The 16416-nt window shown below is 38.6% G+C and overlaps 1 protein-coding gene across 1 annotated transcript; it reads right to left on the minus strand.

The window, feature by feature from the left end:
• Positions 1 to 1400: 1400 nt before the first annotated feature.
• On the minus strand, positions 1401 to 15641 carry LOC104070782 (transmembrane protein 68-like). Its single transcript, XM_009575166.1, has 6 exons — positions 15313 to 15641; positions 13046 to 13210; positions 9067 to 9260; positions 3926 to 3986; positions 3388 to 3527; positions 1401 to 1505 (listed from the first exon to the last, which is right to left on the minus strand). The coding sequence occupies exons 1-6, from the start codon at positions 15638 to 15640 to the stop codon at positions 1401 to 1403; spliced, it is 993 nt and encodes a 330-aa protein (XP_009573461.1). The 5' UTR covers position 15641.
• Between the last annotated feature and the right edge of the window lie 775 nt (positions 15642 to 16416).

A 16416-nucleotide genomic window follows, 5' to 3' on the forward strand; every position in this document is an offset into this window, starting at 1 on the left:
TCCAGGGAAATAACTCACCTGTCTGGTCTGCTCCCTTCTCCAGATGTGCAAGAAATGTTTGTGGAGAAGCAGCATGAGAAGAGGAGGGATCTATTTTAATCCAAAGAGTAGATTTAATTTTCTAGTGAAAACGGGCAAATGTTGTATATATTTCCTTAGATGCTACATAAAGTTTTAGGATGTTGAGGGGAAAGATTATATAGGTATTAAAAGTACAAGAAGGAGAAACGAGGCACAAAAATTACCTTTCTTCGTGTTTGAAGTTAATAGTCTTGGTTGCATTTAATGGCATATTGGATAGATTACACAAAGTTCTCCCACTCCCACCAATAACAACATCCCACAGCTTGTAAAAACACATTCTGCTTTGTAGCAAGTTTCAGTATTCTGAAAGTTGTATTATGAAGACTATGCTGCCTACGTCCACCTTTCCAAGCAGGCATTGCGGTTCAATCCATATGGGGACAGCAGTGTTGCAGTACCGCATTTTTGGGCAAACCACCAGTGATGATAAGCCTCAGGGTTGCATTACGTAAGTAAGCTCGCCCCCAGCCCGCTCCCTGCTCCCCAGGAGATCTGGGTGAGTACAGCACGTCCATACTGCAAACACACTAGGACGCAGGGATTCTCAGGCTGGGGGCAGCGTCGTCCACTAAACCAGTATTGTATGGTGCAATAGTGCATGAATATACCAGCTCAGACTTGAAACTACTTTCTACATGTATTTGCATAGTGCTACACTTAACTAAAGCTTTTCTTCTCTCTTTGAGAGACTTTTCTTTTTTCTGTCGGGGCAAAGTCTTGGTGTAGCATTCCTACTTTCCAGGGTAACAAACCACTACGCTGATGTGTTTGTAGGAGTCTAATACCTGGTTTAATGGGATTATTTCTCTTTGTATAGTCTCTCTAGAAAAATGGTCTAAGTAGTAGATCATTAACTAAAGCGAGACAGTTTCTCTCCTGACACCATCTTGCGTGGGGTCCAACAGGGAAGGTGCCCACCGAGGGGTGGACTCTGTTGGGACAACACCGACTCTGAGGTTCTGCTCTGAGACTGGACCATGAACTGCTCAAAACATAAAACCACAGATCAAGACAAAACTTCTGAGGCTCTCAGAAGTATGTAGACACTTGTTTTAGGAACCAGGCAAATCCTGGCTACATGATTTCCTTTTGGGGAATTTAGCTGTTGCTATTATACCTGTTTTCTTCTTCAGTCTTTCTCACTTCAGAATATCCTCAAAGACACAGGGGAACCTTCAAGAGGTTAATTGTTTTCTTCTGTCAAATCTGTAGAAACTTTAAATTAGACTAGTTGAACACCTATTATTAGTCACCATTGCCGTAGGACATTGTTTTTTACTATACGCTATAAAAACAATGAAATAAACATAAGCATTCTAATCACTTTTACAACGTTTATCAAATCGCTCCAGTAAAGCCTTCCATATGCTGCCTGGGATTGTTTGGTGCTTGCTTATGAGAGCCTGGATGGCAGTCTTTGTCTGAAAAGAGAAGAGAAAGTTGCCTTTACAGACCTGCTTATGCAAGGAAGAACAGAATAATGACTGACGTCTTCTCAGAGGTTCAAGAAGTATTGGGAAATGCACACATAAGATCCACTTTAAGAAAAAATTTGTCTTTTATATTAGCTAGTTGTCCTAACGACACTTTACTTGGAAAGAAAAGAAATAAAAACATTGATTGCAGTTTGGATAGGCTCAAATTATTGAGATTTATCAAACCTGGTCATTACTAAATCAAAGTAGCCTTTAGCACATGCAAACATTAAGTTTGTGCAATCTCCATCCCTGAAGGTTTTCATCAAGAGCGCTGGATAAAGCCTGACTAACCTCACCTGGTCTCATAGCTGACCTTGCTGGGACCAGGAATTCGGAGTAGGACCTCCATCTGTCCTTCCCAACATGAATTCTTCTGTACTTGTATCATATTCAGTATGTGCATAATAAGAGAATTAATAGTCTACGTTCTCTTAATTTTTACTCTACATGAGATTCAAATGCAAGTTTGTGAAGAGAACGCATAAAATATTCTGTATTTCTACTAGGGATAAGAAATCGTTTCCCGTAGTTTTTCCTCATGTATTTAAACTTGAAATAAGGATAGCTATATACTCCAGTGATCTACCCCCTAGTGATGGCAGAATATCACTGGAAATATAAGAAAAGAGTGGCCAAACCTCTCCTGACAGATTCGAGTCCTGACTCCTTTCCAGGGCAGGATCAGATAGAGGTCAGCCAGGCCACTGCTCCTCTCAAACCCCATTTAAGTTGGTTGGTTTTTTTTTTTCAACTAATACGGGCCACAGAAGACCTAACTGTACTCCCACTGAAGTGGGTGCTCAAAGATTGCTTAAGTGGGTGCTTAGTAAAGCAAATCAGTGTCATTGGAAATTTCAATTTCAGTTTTGCAGATACACAAAATACTGTTCCCCCAAAATCCAAGAATATGGATAACCGTAAGGGCAGTCTTAGCACTAATATTGCTTCCAATCTCCTAAACCTCTAAGACCAAACTCTGGAGCTTGCTGGGGCAGTTCCCTTGTAACAGACCAAACCCGTCTTTCTGGTTTCACTGCTGTGAAGCCCAGAACAATCTGCAGTAGATCCTTAAAAAAAGAAAACGAAAGGAAGGCTAGCCTTCTTGCATCTTTTGGGGGGCAGCAAGGTGTTTTTTACATCAGTGATTCCTAACAAGTATTTTGTTCTGTGTATTCCTACGCCATAGTAGATTTTTTTGCATAAAGCTCTCCTTTCATCTTCTATGAAAAAATTTTAAAAGTGTGTTTTCTGTATAGATTAGCATTCTGAAAAATGCCTAAACCCTGGATCTGTAAACGTTTTTATGCTCCTGGGCACCACTGATTTCACCAAGCTGTAGGTACTCAAATATTTTTATATTTTGGATGCAAATTATTTTTTTAACATTTTCCTTTTGGCAATGAGACTGAAGCTCTTGTGGAATTTTGTTTCTAGAGCCCTACGTTACTTAGAGAAGATTCTCAAAGCTATTTGTTATATATGAAATTTATTTTCCTAGTTACTGAAAACTGAACTTAAAACATTGTTTACAATCATTATAGTTACCAAAGTTATCAAACGCATGGGAGAAACAAAGTTAGCATCCCAAGAAGACAGAGCTCACACATTCTGAAAGGATGAGGGCATCCCAATCAACTATTACCATGTCAATACTTACTTTTAGGTATCCATACATTAAATAATCCTGGAGCTCAACTGCCCATTCCTTTTACAAGCTAGTAAAAGTGTATTTGTATTTATTCAAGCATACAAACAACTAGTTTCAAGTGCATATATAATAGAGGGCAAAGTATGTAGTTCAATATTGCAAGGAGAGCTAACTTACCTTTTCAACTAATTCCTCTGTAGTTATATTCGGATCATAAGGGATTGGCTCCCCAATGTATGTGCGAAATTTAACTGGAAGTCCTCCATATGGGGGAGTAAATGGCAATCGAGTACTTTCATACAACTGTCTAAAAAACCCTGAAATAGTTTAAGGGAGGAAAAAGAGATTATAGTCACAGAAAACACAATCCAAACTTGAAATCTGATTAATATGGAAGGCTTCTTAAAAATGCATGCTTTGTCTGACAGTCAAAAAGAAATTACAGTATTTAGGTAACTGTCCACCAAAACAAAGTTCAATAGACTTAATAGATCACTGAAATAAGACTGCATTAAAGAACCAAATCACATAGCACAAACCAGTTATACACAAGCTATTTCCATATTTGAGATACCTCTGACCCACAGCAAGTGTGTTAGAGAATCCAAAGTAAGCAGAAGTCTGAAAAGCAAAATCTAAGAGAAAAGTGAGAGAAATCTGAGAGAGAAGTGGAGAAAACATTCCAAATACTTAAAATATATTTAAAAATTCTTACTTCTTTCTTTAAGCATCCTGTATCCTTCCCGGACATTTTGAGTATACATTGGAATGATGGGCTAAGGAATCACAAAAAACAAAAAGGTGGAAATGTTATGCCAAGTTTGAATTTATGTTTTAGTGCCTGTTGATGCAACTAAGAAAATCACTTGAATACAGAGGATAATTATTAGTCAGTTAGGTAGCAAACAAGGTATCTTGTTATAAAAAATAAACTCCAGAATAGAAATCAAATTCTGTTTCTCAGCTCCCACAAACATTGCTGTTTTAAAGTCACCATCTGAAAGGATAATGACTGACATTGTATTAGAGGTTTATACCTTTCATTTTGAAAGTACATTATAAAAGTTAACTGAGATTCGAAAAAAAATAACTTGTATGTTATATGTTTATTGCAGTATTGCTGACTGAAACATAGAATGAAGTTTTGCAGTTTCTCTGTCTAAAGCTTACATCGTGTGTGGTGAATAGGAAAGTATTCAGTTCGTGAAGTCTTGCAGAAAGCAAGCAGACATTCACGTTTGGCTCATCTCATCTGCTTCTCAAAGTAAGGTCTTACTGAAGCAGTAATGTTTGGATAATAGCCCAGTGGAAAAAAACTTCTGCAGATCCCTTGGACAAATAAGGCAATTGTATGTCCCCATTGACCTGGACTACACACCTTCTGGAGGGCAGATCCTTAGGCAATTACAGAACAAGTTCACTTCATTATTGTAACTAAAAAGAAAGACACTCGAGATCCCTGAACTTGAAACAGTCATGTCTTATGGCCTGAGGTAAGATTTCATAGTTTGTAGACAAACTAACAGTGATTGTATCCATACATACAATTACTTTTTTCCCCTCTATTGTCCCTTTTCTTTTTTTTTGAAACCATATTTTGAGCGTGTTGTTGAAATTACTTTTCCAGAAGGTAATGAAAGAACACCTTTACGCTGTTAAGAATCACTACCACAAGAAAAAAACAAGCAAGAAGAAGACCTAACTACAGCCTAACAAAGAACTCAAAGCAATAGATAGAAGCCATTTAAAGGAAAAAAAAAAACAACAGATAACAAAAATATCAAACATACATAAAGTTGTAATAGTAAACCCTTCAGAATGAGAAATTATGGGAAGTTACTAGAAATAAACCCTTAAAAATAATCAGTAATGTCTTTCAAAAGCATACAACTACTGGACACTAAACATACCACACTTAGCTTCAGCTATTGATTGAATACTGTATGTATGTCTAACATTTAAAATGTTTGAAACCCACCTATCATACAGACAAAACACTTTAAATTTTAGGAATAGTGCAAGAGAAACATATCTTAGGCTATAAAGAAATCTGGCAACTATGAAAGTTACTCACATACAACGATCAGCCAATGAAGTACAGAGTGGATAGCAGCATTCAGTCCCTAAGCTGATAAAAACACATAAAAGCTTGAGTCTGTAAAGCAGCACGATCAGATCTGCAGCAACCCACAGATTTAGATTTGCTGTGCTGGAACTGAGCTGGATCACACCCAGCCAGCTTGAAAAATCACAGGATCACAGGACAGCTGAGGTTGGAAGGGACCTCTGGACTAGTCCAAACCCCCTGCACATACTGGTCAGCCCCCAGCGTGGGGTTATTCTCTTTTTTTTAAGAATTTTATAAACCGTAGTCCCTGTTTATCTTTTACCTAACTAGATTTGAACCAATTTCTTGGCACAGATAAAATGCAGGGATCTTCAGAAACGGTGACTCCTCCTCATTAGCCTGTCAAACTCCAGCCACAGGCAGAGGGTATTTCTGAAGCTCAGGCCTCTGGCCTAGATAAATTCACCCGAGACAAATGTATGTCTCAGAACTTCATTGAATCAGAATATTACATTAAATAGTAACGCTCTCCTTCTCAACGCTCTCCTTCTCTGACCCCAAGTAAGCAGAGTAGTTACACAAGATGAAGTGAAAACTGAATGTGGAAACCTACAGGCAAGGACAGAGGCTGAAACTACGTTCCTTGTTCGCTTTTTTTCAGCTTTTTCAGTGGAAGAACTGTTGAACTTTGGTAACATTATAGTAAGAATGGGAGCATCTATTCATATATAAAGTTATATTTGTCTTGAAATCCCCATTCAAGTCACCCCTGGCAGGTTATGAACCACCATGTAGTCATTATGAATACTGTAAAGTATGTGCGGTTCTTTGATGGCTACACTGTATGTAGAATAAATTTAAAACAAGGCATTTCTAGTCCTCTCTTGCCTTTATTCAGGATCCGAATAAGTACTAGCAAAACATATATTGCTACATTACAGAGCAAGTTCTGTTAGTTTAGATGAGTCTATCCCCAGTCTTCAGTCAACCTACAAGACTGGTTTGGCCAGTATTGAAAAGGATGCAGCAAGAACAAACAGGAGCAATCAAATTCCAAAAGATGGAATACTATGGGTCTAACTTTATATAAGAAATGGTATATAAGGTTAATATTGCCCCCTCTACTGTTAAATGCATAGCACTTCTTTTTTTTTTTTTTCTTTTTAGTGTTTAGTTATCTAAGGTATGCCTGATCACAGATTGCCAGAGAAATATCAAAGATGCCCAAAATTCAGTGGAGCTTGCAAGCTAATTACAGTGATGCCCACCATACTGAGATCCAGTCAGACTTCCTAATCATAAAAAAAAAACCCACAACCCTGAATGACTGCAATAATAAGTGATACGAGAGTCGGCAGCACTCACAGTAAGGGTGAGCTCAGGCTAGTGGATGTCAAAGGAGAAAATATTCTCTCCTCCCTCCAGGTAACAGATTATCCTACATAGTGCCTGTTTTACCAAACATGGTGTACAAATGACCACGAGAACCTTTCACACTGCAAGAACCTTATCCTTAATAAATACCCAATTCATTAAACAAAAAAAAAGCCAAACCCAAACCCTGTTAGTAGAAGGTGCCAGCAATTTTAGGTACTACTATTCAGTTATTTCCATGTGCTTCTAAATTATGGAAGATTGGAAGGATTATGACGATTACTAGCAAGGATTTTTGTGATGTGTTTTCATAAGGGTAGCACTCTATATTAAGGACGCTCATATTTTTTTAATTCAATTTTTATTTTAAAAAATATATGTATTACATTGTAGAATCACACTATAAGGTTCCAAGTGAAGTGAAAACATCTAGCAAAAGATTGTTCAAATGTTTGAGGTAGCTTGAAAGACAGATATGAAAACAAAATTATTAGAAAACACTCAAGTTGTTAAAGTGACATCTCCTTCTGACTGTTGGAGTATATTATTAAATTAATAAAGAAGAGGAAAGACTATAACGGAATTCAAAATGCCCATATTAATTTGATTGGGTTTATCTTATTCGCATTCTGGTATCTTCCTAGTAGTGATGGTTTACAGGCCCACGCAATATATGAAGTATTATGACTAATACTTACCAGCCCACACTTTTTGAGAAAAAGGATGGGAGATGGAACAGAAGCACATAAAACATTACTTTTAAAAGGCCACATAACAAGACAAAAAGGTAGAAATAGGACTCTTAGCCTAAAATTACTTTATCCATTGAGTAATCAAATCCCCCTAAATTTATTGTAGTTTAGTTATCTCCCTAACTAATTTATTCTAGTTTAGTTATCTATCTCTTTCAGAGATAGATAAAGTTATGAAGAAATATTAACCCGAAGCATGCATTTTGCAACCCTAGGTACTTTGTAGTGGGAGCTTTAGCACAAGAGACCAAAACAAAGTTTGAGAAGCAACAAATTGGATGGGGTGAGAAAGAGATATAACTGCACAAAAAACCTGAAAGGGGTGGTGAGAAATTCAAGTTTCGTGGAAAGAACTCAACTCCCTGTACAGATTCTCCTTTACAGACAGAAAAGGATTACATTTGTGTGGAAGGCCAAACAAGAGCACTGCAATTGATGAGATATTCATAAGAATGTAAAGAAAAATGACAGCTGTGCAATTCATGAGAAAGCAGCAGAAAGCTCATGGCAGTACTGATGAAGCCTGGATGTGTACCAGTATTGTCAGACCCAAAGAGCACTAGGTATGCTAAGTTTAAATTAAGACAGAAAACTTGTCTCTAGTGGTGGTGATGATGAGAAGTGACAGGTAGGAAAAAGACAGGGTTGCTGCTCTTTCAGCTCCATGCCATCCCAAATAAAATTATTTCCCAGAGACTATATCAGAGAAACAGTCTCACATGTGGAATTAGATGGAAGAAGTCAGAGCCAGTGGTAGAAGTTTGTATTTGTAGATCATCGTCCATATGGAAAATATAACTGAAACTGTGGCCCTGTGGCCATGTGTACATTAGTGGAGTGCAAATCAATAGAAGCACATCTCTAGAGGATGCTGAGGATCTGACATCAACACTGAACACATTTCAAGCGCTCTGTTTTTAAGTAGAACTAATTCTTGTCTGGTACCATTGACTGAATGCCCATTTGCAACTGGAGAGTCTTAGGTCCCACTTCTGGTTTAGTTTCAGCTGAAAGGAATGCAGCTCAGGTATTCTAACGTGTTCCATGATGTGAATGAAAGCATGGTAAAGGAGGGAGATGGAAAAAGTGCTTCAAAAGCGCACACGTGATTCAAACTCAGACACTGATGTAGACACACCTTGTGTTACTCGATGCAATCTTTCACAAACATGAAGAAAAGTAAGGGTAAGAACAAAATCCTGGACCCTCCCAGAATATATGAGAAGAAAGAAAGATAAGGATAATACATTAAAGAGCCATAAGAAAATGACTGGGTATGTAGAAGTAAGATAAAGATGTAAGTCTAGTAGGATGAGAAAAAAGAATGAAACCTTACGGCAATATGGAGAAGGACCGCAGTGAAGACTCCTGAAATACAGTCAAGACAAGAAATTGGATGCCTGCATGATGGAACTGTAGACATGGAACTGTAGAGATGGATGCCTTGTGACAGTCAAGAAAAAGCTATACAGTTCCATAAAACCCTTGCTCCCTACGGATTAATGTGCTTGAGGAAAGTGGTGGGAAAAGGAAAAGAAATTTTTACTCCCGAACCTTTTCTTCTGTCTGGAAGATTTTCCAACAAACACTCCTAAGTTGTATTTTATAATGAAGCATGTATGCAATAAGCATAAACTGGGATTGGTAACATATAACACTCACCACTTTTGCATCTAGAGCGACCCGAGCAAACCCTTTTCGATTACCCCACATGAGTTGATAACTTTCGTCGCTGAATAGTGCTTCTCTAACTCCACCTGGTGAGATGGACACCAAGTGTCCATTCTTCAGTGCAATGAGACACTCCTCCCTTGTACCTGGCATAACACCCGTCACTTCCAATAATAATTTAAGTCCTGCAATAAATAAGTAGCAAATACACATTATTATAACAATATATCACAAATACTGCTTGTATGTAGGAACAAGATAAATGAAAATCTAACAGCTATATATTTCGACGAAGGCAAATTTGTACGAAGGAAGTAAAACCCGTACAGAGTAAATATTGGCAAAATGACAAATACGTGACAATGTTTTTGCCCAAACGTTATGAAGATGAACCAGCATCTCAGTAAACTAATGCCTCCACGTGCTATTTTCTATAATTATCAAAACACCAGCCATGCAACCAAAACTTGTACATCATAGCTAGAAATCTGAAAAAAACCATCTATTCCTCCCTCCTCCTTTTTAAATATATTAATACAGAAAAAAAAATACGGATTTTCAGTACAATAAAGATTACTACAAAAATAAATACCTGACAGGCAACTATTTTTAGTGTTCTTTTAAAATGTGATGTTTAACATTTTAAACGTTGAGGTTTTGAGTTGTTAAATTGGGTATTTTGTGGTTACATTGCAAACTACGTGGATCAAATTGGACTGCTGTACGACTCTTAAGATGCATGAATGGCAGAAATTAGCAGGGCAGTTTCAGCACTGCATGAACAGTTCAATGAATCTTCTTCCTTTGTTTCCGTAACTGGGATTTCTCCAAAAGACAGATTGAGAAACGTAGAAGCACTCTATGCGTTCTTATATTATCTTCACTTTTTAAATCTATCAGTTTGGAACTCCCATAGTTCCATAGAAAGCTTCAGCAAATTAATTTCCCCAGTCTTCAAATTCACTGTCCCAACAGCATGGTTTGAAAAGAAATTGTTTATATTAATAAATGTAAACAACAACCATGGACTGCCAGAACTGGTGTCTAGCACTGCAACTTTGACAAAGGTCTGCAACAGAAACTTTGGAAGACAGTGGAAAACACAGTGCCACATCTTATAATTGAATTGTATTTAATCTTATTCAAGACATCATGTTTGATAGGTCTTTCTGTCAAAGACAGATGTTGGCTTTGTTTAATCCCTTTGTGAACTCTCATATATTCCTGTTTTGCCCTGCAGCCATGAACGCCACATCCTTATTAAGCAAATAGGTACTTCCTTTGCTTGGCTTTAAAACTTTTGCCTGTTAAGAATTATGATGTATCACACTGTCCTGGTTTCGGCTGGGATAGGGTTAAATTTCTTGCTAGTGCTGTGTTTTGGATTTAGTATGAGGAGAATGTTGATAACACACTGATGTTTTCAGTTGTTGCTAAGTGCCCTCCTAGTCCAAGGACAGCTCCCATGCCTACTGACTGAGCTAGGTACACAAGATGGGAGGGAACATAATCAGGACAGCCAGCTCAGCTGGCTAATGGGGTATTCCATACCATGTGACGTCATGCTCAGTATGTGAATGGTAGGCGTGATCCAGGAAGTACCGATCGCTACCTGGTTATCGGTCAGCGCGGGTGGTGAGCAATTGCATTGTGCATCACCTATTTTGTATATTCTATCATTATCATTATTATTTTCCCTTTTCTGTTCTATTAAACTGTCTTTATCTCAACCCACGAATTTTTCTCACTCTTACCCTTCCGATTCTCTCCCCGTCCCACTGGGGGGAGGGGGGGGAGAGTGAGCAGCTGCGTGGTATTTGGCTGCCTGCCAGGTTAAACCACGACACACACGAACATACTATCACTTCTTATTCCCCTTTTCCAGGTCATGCAGAATTTTATATCCCTCAGTCATGCAAGACTTCTGTCCTATGTACTGCTCTTCAAAGGAAGCCATGCCAGGCCTCTGATCATCCTTGTCCTTTGTTGTATCTTTATTACTTTGCAGCTTTTCTGAGATGGGGAGACCAGAATTCCATGCAGTGCTCAAGATGTGGGCACCATATGCATTTTGAGTACATAATGGTATTTTCTGTTTCTTCTTTTTTCACTATAAGCCTAAAATTCTGTTTGCCTTTTGGCAATTGCTGACACTTAAGCTGACATAGTCCTAAAGTCATCTAGAAAATTTAAAGCCTAATTACATGTTGATGTGTTTAGACGTGTTTTTCTTTCCTTCTGCACTGCATTATAACTAATACTGGGTTTCATCTGCCATTTAATCAGCCAGTGATTCAGTATTGGTAGATAACTACTCTCTGCGTGAGCTTTTACTGCCTTGAAAAAAAATGGCCAGTATAAAGCTTTGTCACCTCACTACTGATCTAGATTATGATTATTTTGAACAATATAGGTGCCAGCACTGATCTTCATTGGTATACCTGGTGAATTCTGCTTCTTTGTGAAAATGAGCTATTTATTTCCACCCTTTATTTCCTACCTTTTAACCAGTTATTCATTCACAAGAAGACTTCTCCCATAACTGCAATTAATCCAACAGACTGAGGTTCAGCATATGCTTATAAGCATTCTTTAAAGAACCAATCTGTGAAGTGTAACATTTCTCTGCAAAAAGCAGGTAAGTACAGTAGAGCAAGAGGTTAGGCAGAATTTTCACTCAGTCTCTTACTTTCAGCCATATTTTCTACTAATGCAGCAAATGAGGAGGCCTAATCCCCATTATTTGTGGTCTTTTTTACCAGATGCCTTTTTGGTAGCCTTTTTATAAGTTGACACCATATTTGCCACCTTCTGTTCCTCTAGTATGAACGTAATTCAAGCAATATGTTATGTACACATCAATAGTCTGAAAATTGCACAGCTGAGAGTGTTGCTTGGTCCTGACAACAGTTCACTATACATTTGTAATAAAAATCTGTGCTATGGACACTTCAATTTGAAACAGTACCCTCTCATTTATCCCTTAAAAAAGAAGTCTCCTGTGTGACATTCTGCTAAACTTTATCTTCCTTTAGGGGTCCTCTTAAAAGCCAATCATCTCTTGATGTCTTCATGTTTCTGATGTGTTTAGTACTACACAGTATTTACTAAGTATGCCTTTAGCAAACTCTTCCTCACCATCTTTCTAGGGATGCCTTAATATGTTCTTGCATCAAACTTGCTTGAGTTTATGCTCTTTGTTTTCAGTGTTTGAACACAACTTCCTTTTCTGAAGAATGTCCTTCTACTCTTAAATAGCTTCCTTTACTCTTTAGTATTATAATAATTTTTAATATAAGTGGTAAAAAGGTGCCTTTAAATAATCTCCATGCTATTCCTTCTGGATGCTCCTTCTTTATGCCTTGTTTTTCTAAAAATGAATGAGGTTTCCTTTTCTGTATCTTCTCCTTTTCACAATGGAATTATTTATTTCTCTCTCAGTCTACAATGTGCTGAATGCGTTGTGGTGGTCAGTATCACAGAGCTCTCTTCAACAGTAAAATCTTCAAACAAGTTTTGTGCCCTACTCCAGGCTTTGATCAAAAGATAGATTTGATGTCATACTCCACTGCAATGGCTACTCAGTGTAGAAGGCAAGGAGGTAATTGATATCCTCCCATTTACTGGGTTCTTCTGCGCTTACAGCCCATTGCTGACCAGCCAGTATTAGGTCAATAATATAGTCCTATCCTACACTTTCTACTGAGGCATGACACTTCATCCCAACGAGATTATATAATGTCTATTTGTTGGCTTTGGAGGGTCTACCAGTGTTTTTATGACCTTTCACTTAAAAGACAGGATATTCTACCCTGTTTGCCCTTCTGCATCTACCAGCTTTTAGTTTAAAAGTCTAAAAGCAGTCTTAGTTTAAAAGCTCTCTTGAAAGGTAATAAACGTAAATTTCACCAAAACCACCAACAGATTGAGTGAATCCAAGATGCTTAAATACATGAGAACATGTTCTTACCTGGTAAACGAAAGACAAAATGATCAGCTACTGACAGACAAAGTCTTTTCTTCGAGAGAAACAGCCTAGACAAAAAATAAAGGTAGTCTACAGGAATAGCTCCATGGTAATACACAAGAATGCCCGGTCCTTCTGGTAGGTTTTCCACACCGTGAAGCTCATAACCTGTTTGGGATGGAAAGCAATACACTGACAGTGTGTCCTGGTTTCGGCTGGGATAGAGTTAAATTTCTTCCTAGTGCTGTGTTTTGGATTTAGTATGAGAAGAATGTTGATAACACACTGATGTTTTCAGTTGTTGCTAAGTACCCTGCTAGTCAAGGACATTCAGCTTAAGAAAAAAAACCAAAACAAAACAAGCTTTGGGAAGGAGCACAGCCAGGACAACTAGCCCAGCTGGCCAACGGGGTATTCCATACCATGTGACATCATGCTCAGTGTATGAATGGTAGGCGTGATCCAGGAAATAGCGATCGCTACTTGGTTATCGGCCAGTGCGGGTGGTGAGCAATTGCATTGTGCATCACTCATTTTGTATATTCTATCATTATCATTATTATTTTCCCTTTTCTGTTCTATTAAACTGTCTTTATCTCAACCCACGAGTTTTTCTCACTCTTACCCTTCTGATTCTCTCCCTGTCCCACTGGGGGGAGGGGGAAGTGAGCGAGCGGCTGCGTGGTATTTGGCTGTCTGCCAGGTTAAACCACGACACAATGATAGCTGTAAATCATCTGGCAATTTAAAGAAAACTGTTTACTGTCCTTTGTTAAATGATTTTCAGAGAGTTGTGAAAGCCTCTGCAGTAGCTTTTAAAAGAATTAAGTTCTGGATGGAACTTTTGGTCAATAGCAAAGAGAAAGCCCCTCAAACACCACAGGTTATCAATGGACCAATTTGTTGGTCAGTTTAATCACTAGATCAGACTTGAACCTGACATTTTCCCCAGTGAGGGGACTAAATTATTTCCCATTAGGAACTTTTCCCAGTCCAAAGTACAATAATTAAAAAAAAAATTACTACACTGGTGTGAAACTGCTCCATCAGCAGAATGAGAGGCAAACAACCAGTCAGGATGCTTTCCTGAAATATGGAAGAATGAATCTCCATTCTGTGTCAGGGAGAATGAAAAGTTTGGGATTTTACATAATAAAAAGTTTCTCTGGTTGACATGTTTAAGTCCAAACCAGAATCCATAAGAATCCCAAAGACAGGTTCTCTCCACGGGAGTTAAATGTATTCACTTCACAGTGGAAGTGAATTTCCTCACAGACATGGACTTCTGTAAATCCCTCTCCTGGCTCTTCTTACATTTGATTTAGGTTTTAGGTGGAGCCAGAGTAGGAGGCTGATGTGTACAAAGTCTTGGGAAAGCCACAGCTTCTGCCAGCTAAGAGCTCTATTCCACCTTGTCTGCCTTCATCCCTGCTACAGCACCAGTCATGAGCCATTCCGGGAGAAGGATGGGGATGGAGCAGGCAGAGTCCTAGGAAGAGGTGGAGAACGTTTTATACTGCAGGATGTTCAAAGATTAAGGGAAAAAGCTGTGAAGAAGGATAGCAACATACATAACAACCTGTTATTCTTCATCCTTAGGGCAGCAAAGTTAAGTCTCGCTGATGATAGCCTTAAACTACAAGTGTGGGAAGAACAAGTGTCTAACATGTGGCTGAGGGTTTTCCTAGGGAGCAGGTGTGTTGAAAGTATCTGAAGGTTGAGTGTAATGAAACTGAAAAATCAGGTTACTTTTAAATTCTGCCACAGTACAAACTTAAATGTGGTATCTAATTATTTCTTTGTCCAGACAGCTCTTAAAATTATTTTCAATTGTCGTAACACAAATTAGTTTTTGCCAACTAAAAATACACTCATTATATTTCCAACTAGTTGTTGTGTTTTGATCATTTATTAAGTGGGTTTTAAGCAGCTACTAAGGTAAAAAATAAATCACACGTCTCCCTTGCAGTTACGTTACTAGAACTAACATTAACACTGTGCTTCACTCTGATACCATATACAGAGAACTGCACCTGCCTATCCACTTAGGAGAAATTTACCCTATATAAACTAATTTCTCCCTTTCATTCTGCTTATTCTATATTGCAATCAGTCTTTGAGGCAGAAACTTTTGGGTTAGATGCCATACAAAGTATAATAAATGTCATTTCTTTGCATCCATTGGAAGAAATAAAAAAAACAAATTAAAACTTATGTGTATTTACCATCTATTGTAATTCAAAGCTTCAGAAAAGTCATGTCATACTTACCATGCCATATTCTTGCATATATATCCCAAAAGCTTGCTATAGTTTTCCTTGCACTATCCCAAACATCACTCAAGGGATCTGCTTTTACCTCACCATTCCTCTGATATATTAAAAGCAAAATATTAGTAAGGTAAATGAAAAAGAGGATTGTTAAAGGAACTATAAAAAAAACTAATATTGCACTCATTGTCAGTGAGACGATGACCACATGAAAAAGGTACTTCTTCAGGTACTCCACAACAGTCCATTCTTCCAGTACGTAAGCAAGGCAGCTTAGGTCGGTCATCAGTATCTGTCCTGAAGCGCAGGATTCTTTTCGGCCTATCATGTCCTGCATGGAGGAGAAAAAAAAACAGCTCTAATTTCTGTAATCATGCAAGTTTCTCAATTTAGGAAAAAAGTTTTCTGTAGATATACCTGATGCCTATTTTGGCATTGTCTCTCTTTGTCATGCTAAGATAGCTGCTGGCAATCACCGTCCGCTACTGCCTGTAAACGGTGATGAGATTATCCTACGTATCTATGGATCTTTTTTACACAGCCAGATAATAGGGGCTGAAAGAATGAGGACTGGAGTCCAGGGAAGCCTCAGGATCCACGCAACATAGAGCACATTCACTGTCAAAGCTATTTATCAGATGATTTCTCTGTATAATTACGGCTTACTTTTTAGCAGCTCAAAAGAGGGCAAGTGATAAGTATTTTCAGCAGCGTTAGCCAAAAAGACTGCGACCAGAGGTCTGGGCTCTCCGGATCCTCTGCAGAGAGTCCAGCCTGGGCTTCTGGTCCCTCTCAGTTTGGCAGCAGCCGGCAGCGAGGGGAATGAGCAGTGGAGCTAGACGAAGAGACGGTAGGCAAAACATGGGTACCCGTGGCTTCTTCCCAAGGGCTGGAGGTGCCCGGGACAGCATTTGGTACTGCTGGCAGCACTGGGAAAAGCAGCTCTTCACCCCTCATCCACCCAACCATGCCAACACATAGATTTTCCAGCCCTGGCAAAGGCCAAGTGGGCTCCATGGCCCTAGTGATACGTTTACCACATGCAGCTCCCTACTTCGTCTGTTCCTACAGCTGAGCCTGCCTGCCTGACAGCGGGTAGTGGTT

Source organism: Fulmarus glacialis, unplaced genomic scaffold (assembly GCF_000690835.1).
Source record: "Fulmarus glacialis isolate BGI_N327 unplaced genomic scaffold, ASM69083v1 scaffold10473, whole genome shotgun sequence".
Classification (NCBI taxonomy): domain Eukaryota; kingdom Metazoa; phylum Chordata; class Aves; order Procellariiformes; family Procellariidae; genus Fulmarus; species Fulmarus glacialis.

Coding starts and splice junctions, on each gene's coding strand:
- LOC104070782 (XM_009575166.1), bottom strand. CDS start 15,640: ATGATAGGCCGAAAAGAATCCTGCGCTTCAGGACAGATACTGATGACC. Junction 13,211..15,312: donor ATATGCAAGAATATGGCATG/GTAAGTATGACA, acceptor CATCCCAAACAG/GTTATGAGCTTCACGGTGTG. Junction 3,987..9,066: donor TCGCTCTAGATGCAAAAGTG/GTGAGTGTTATA, acceptor GTGATTCCTTAG/CCCATCATTCCAATGTATAC.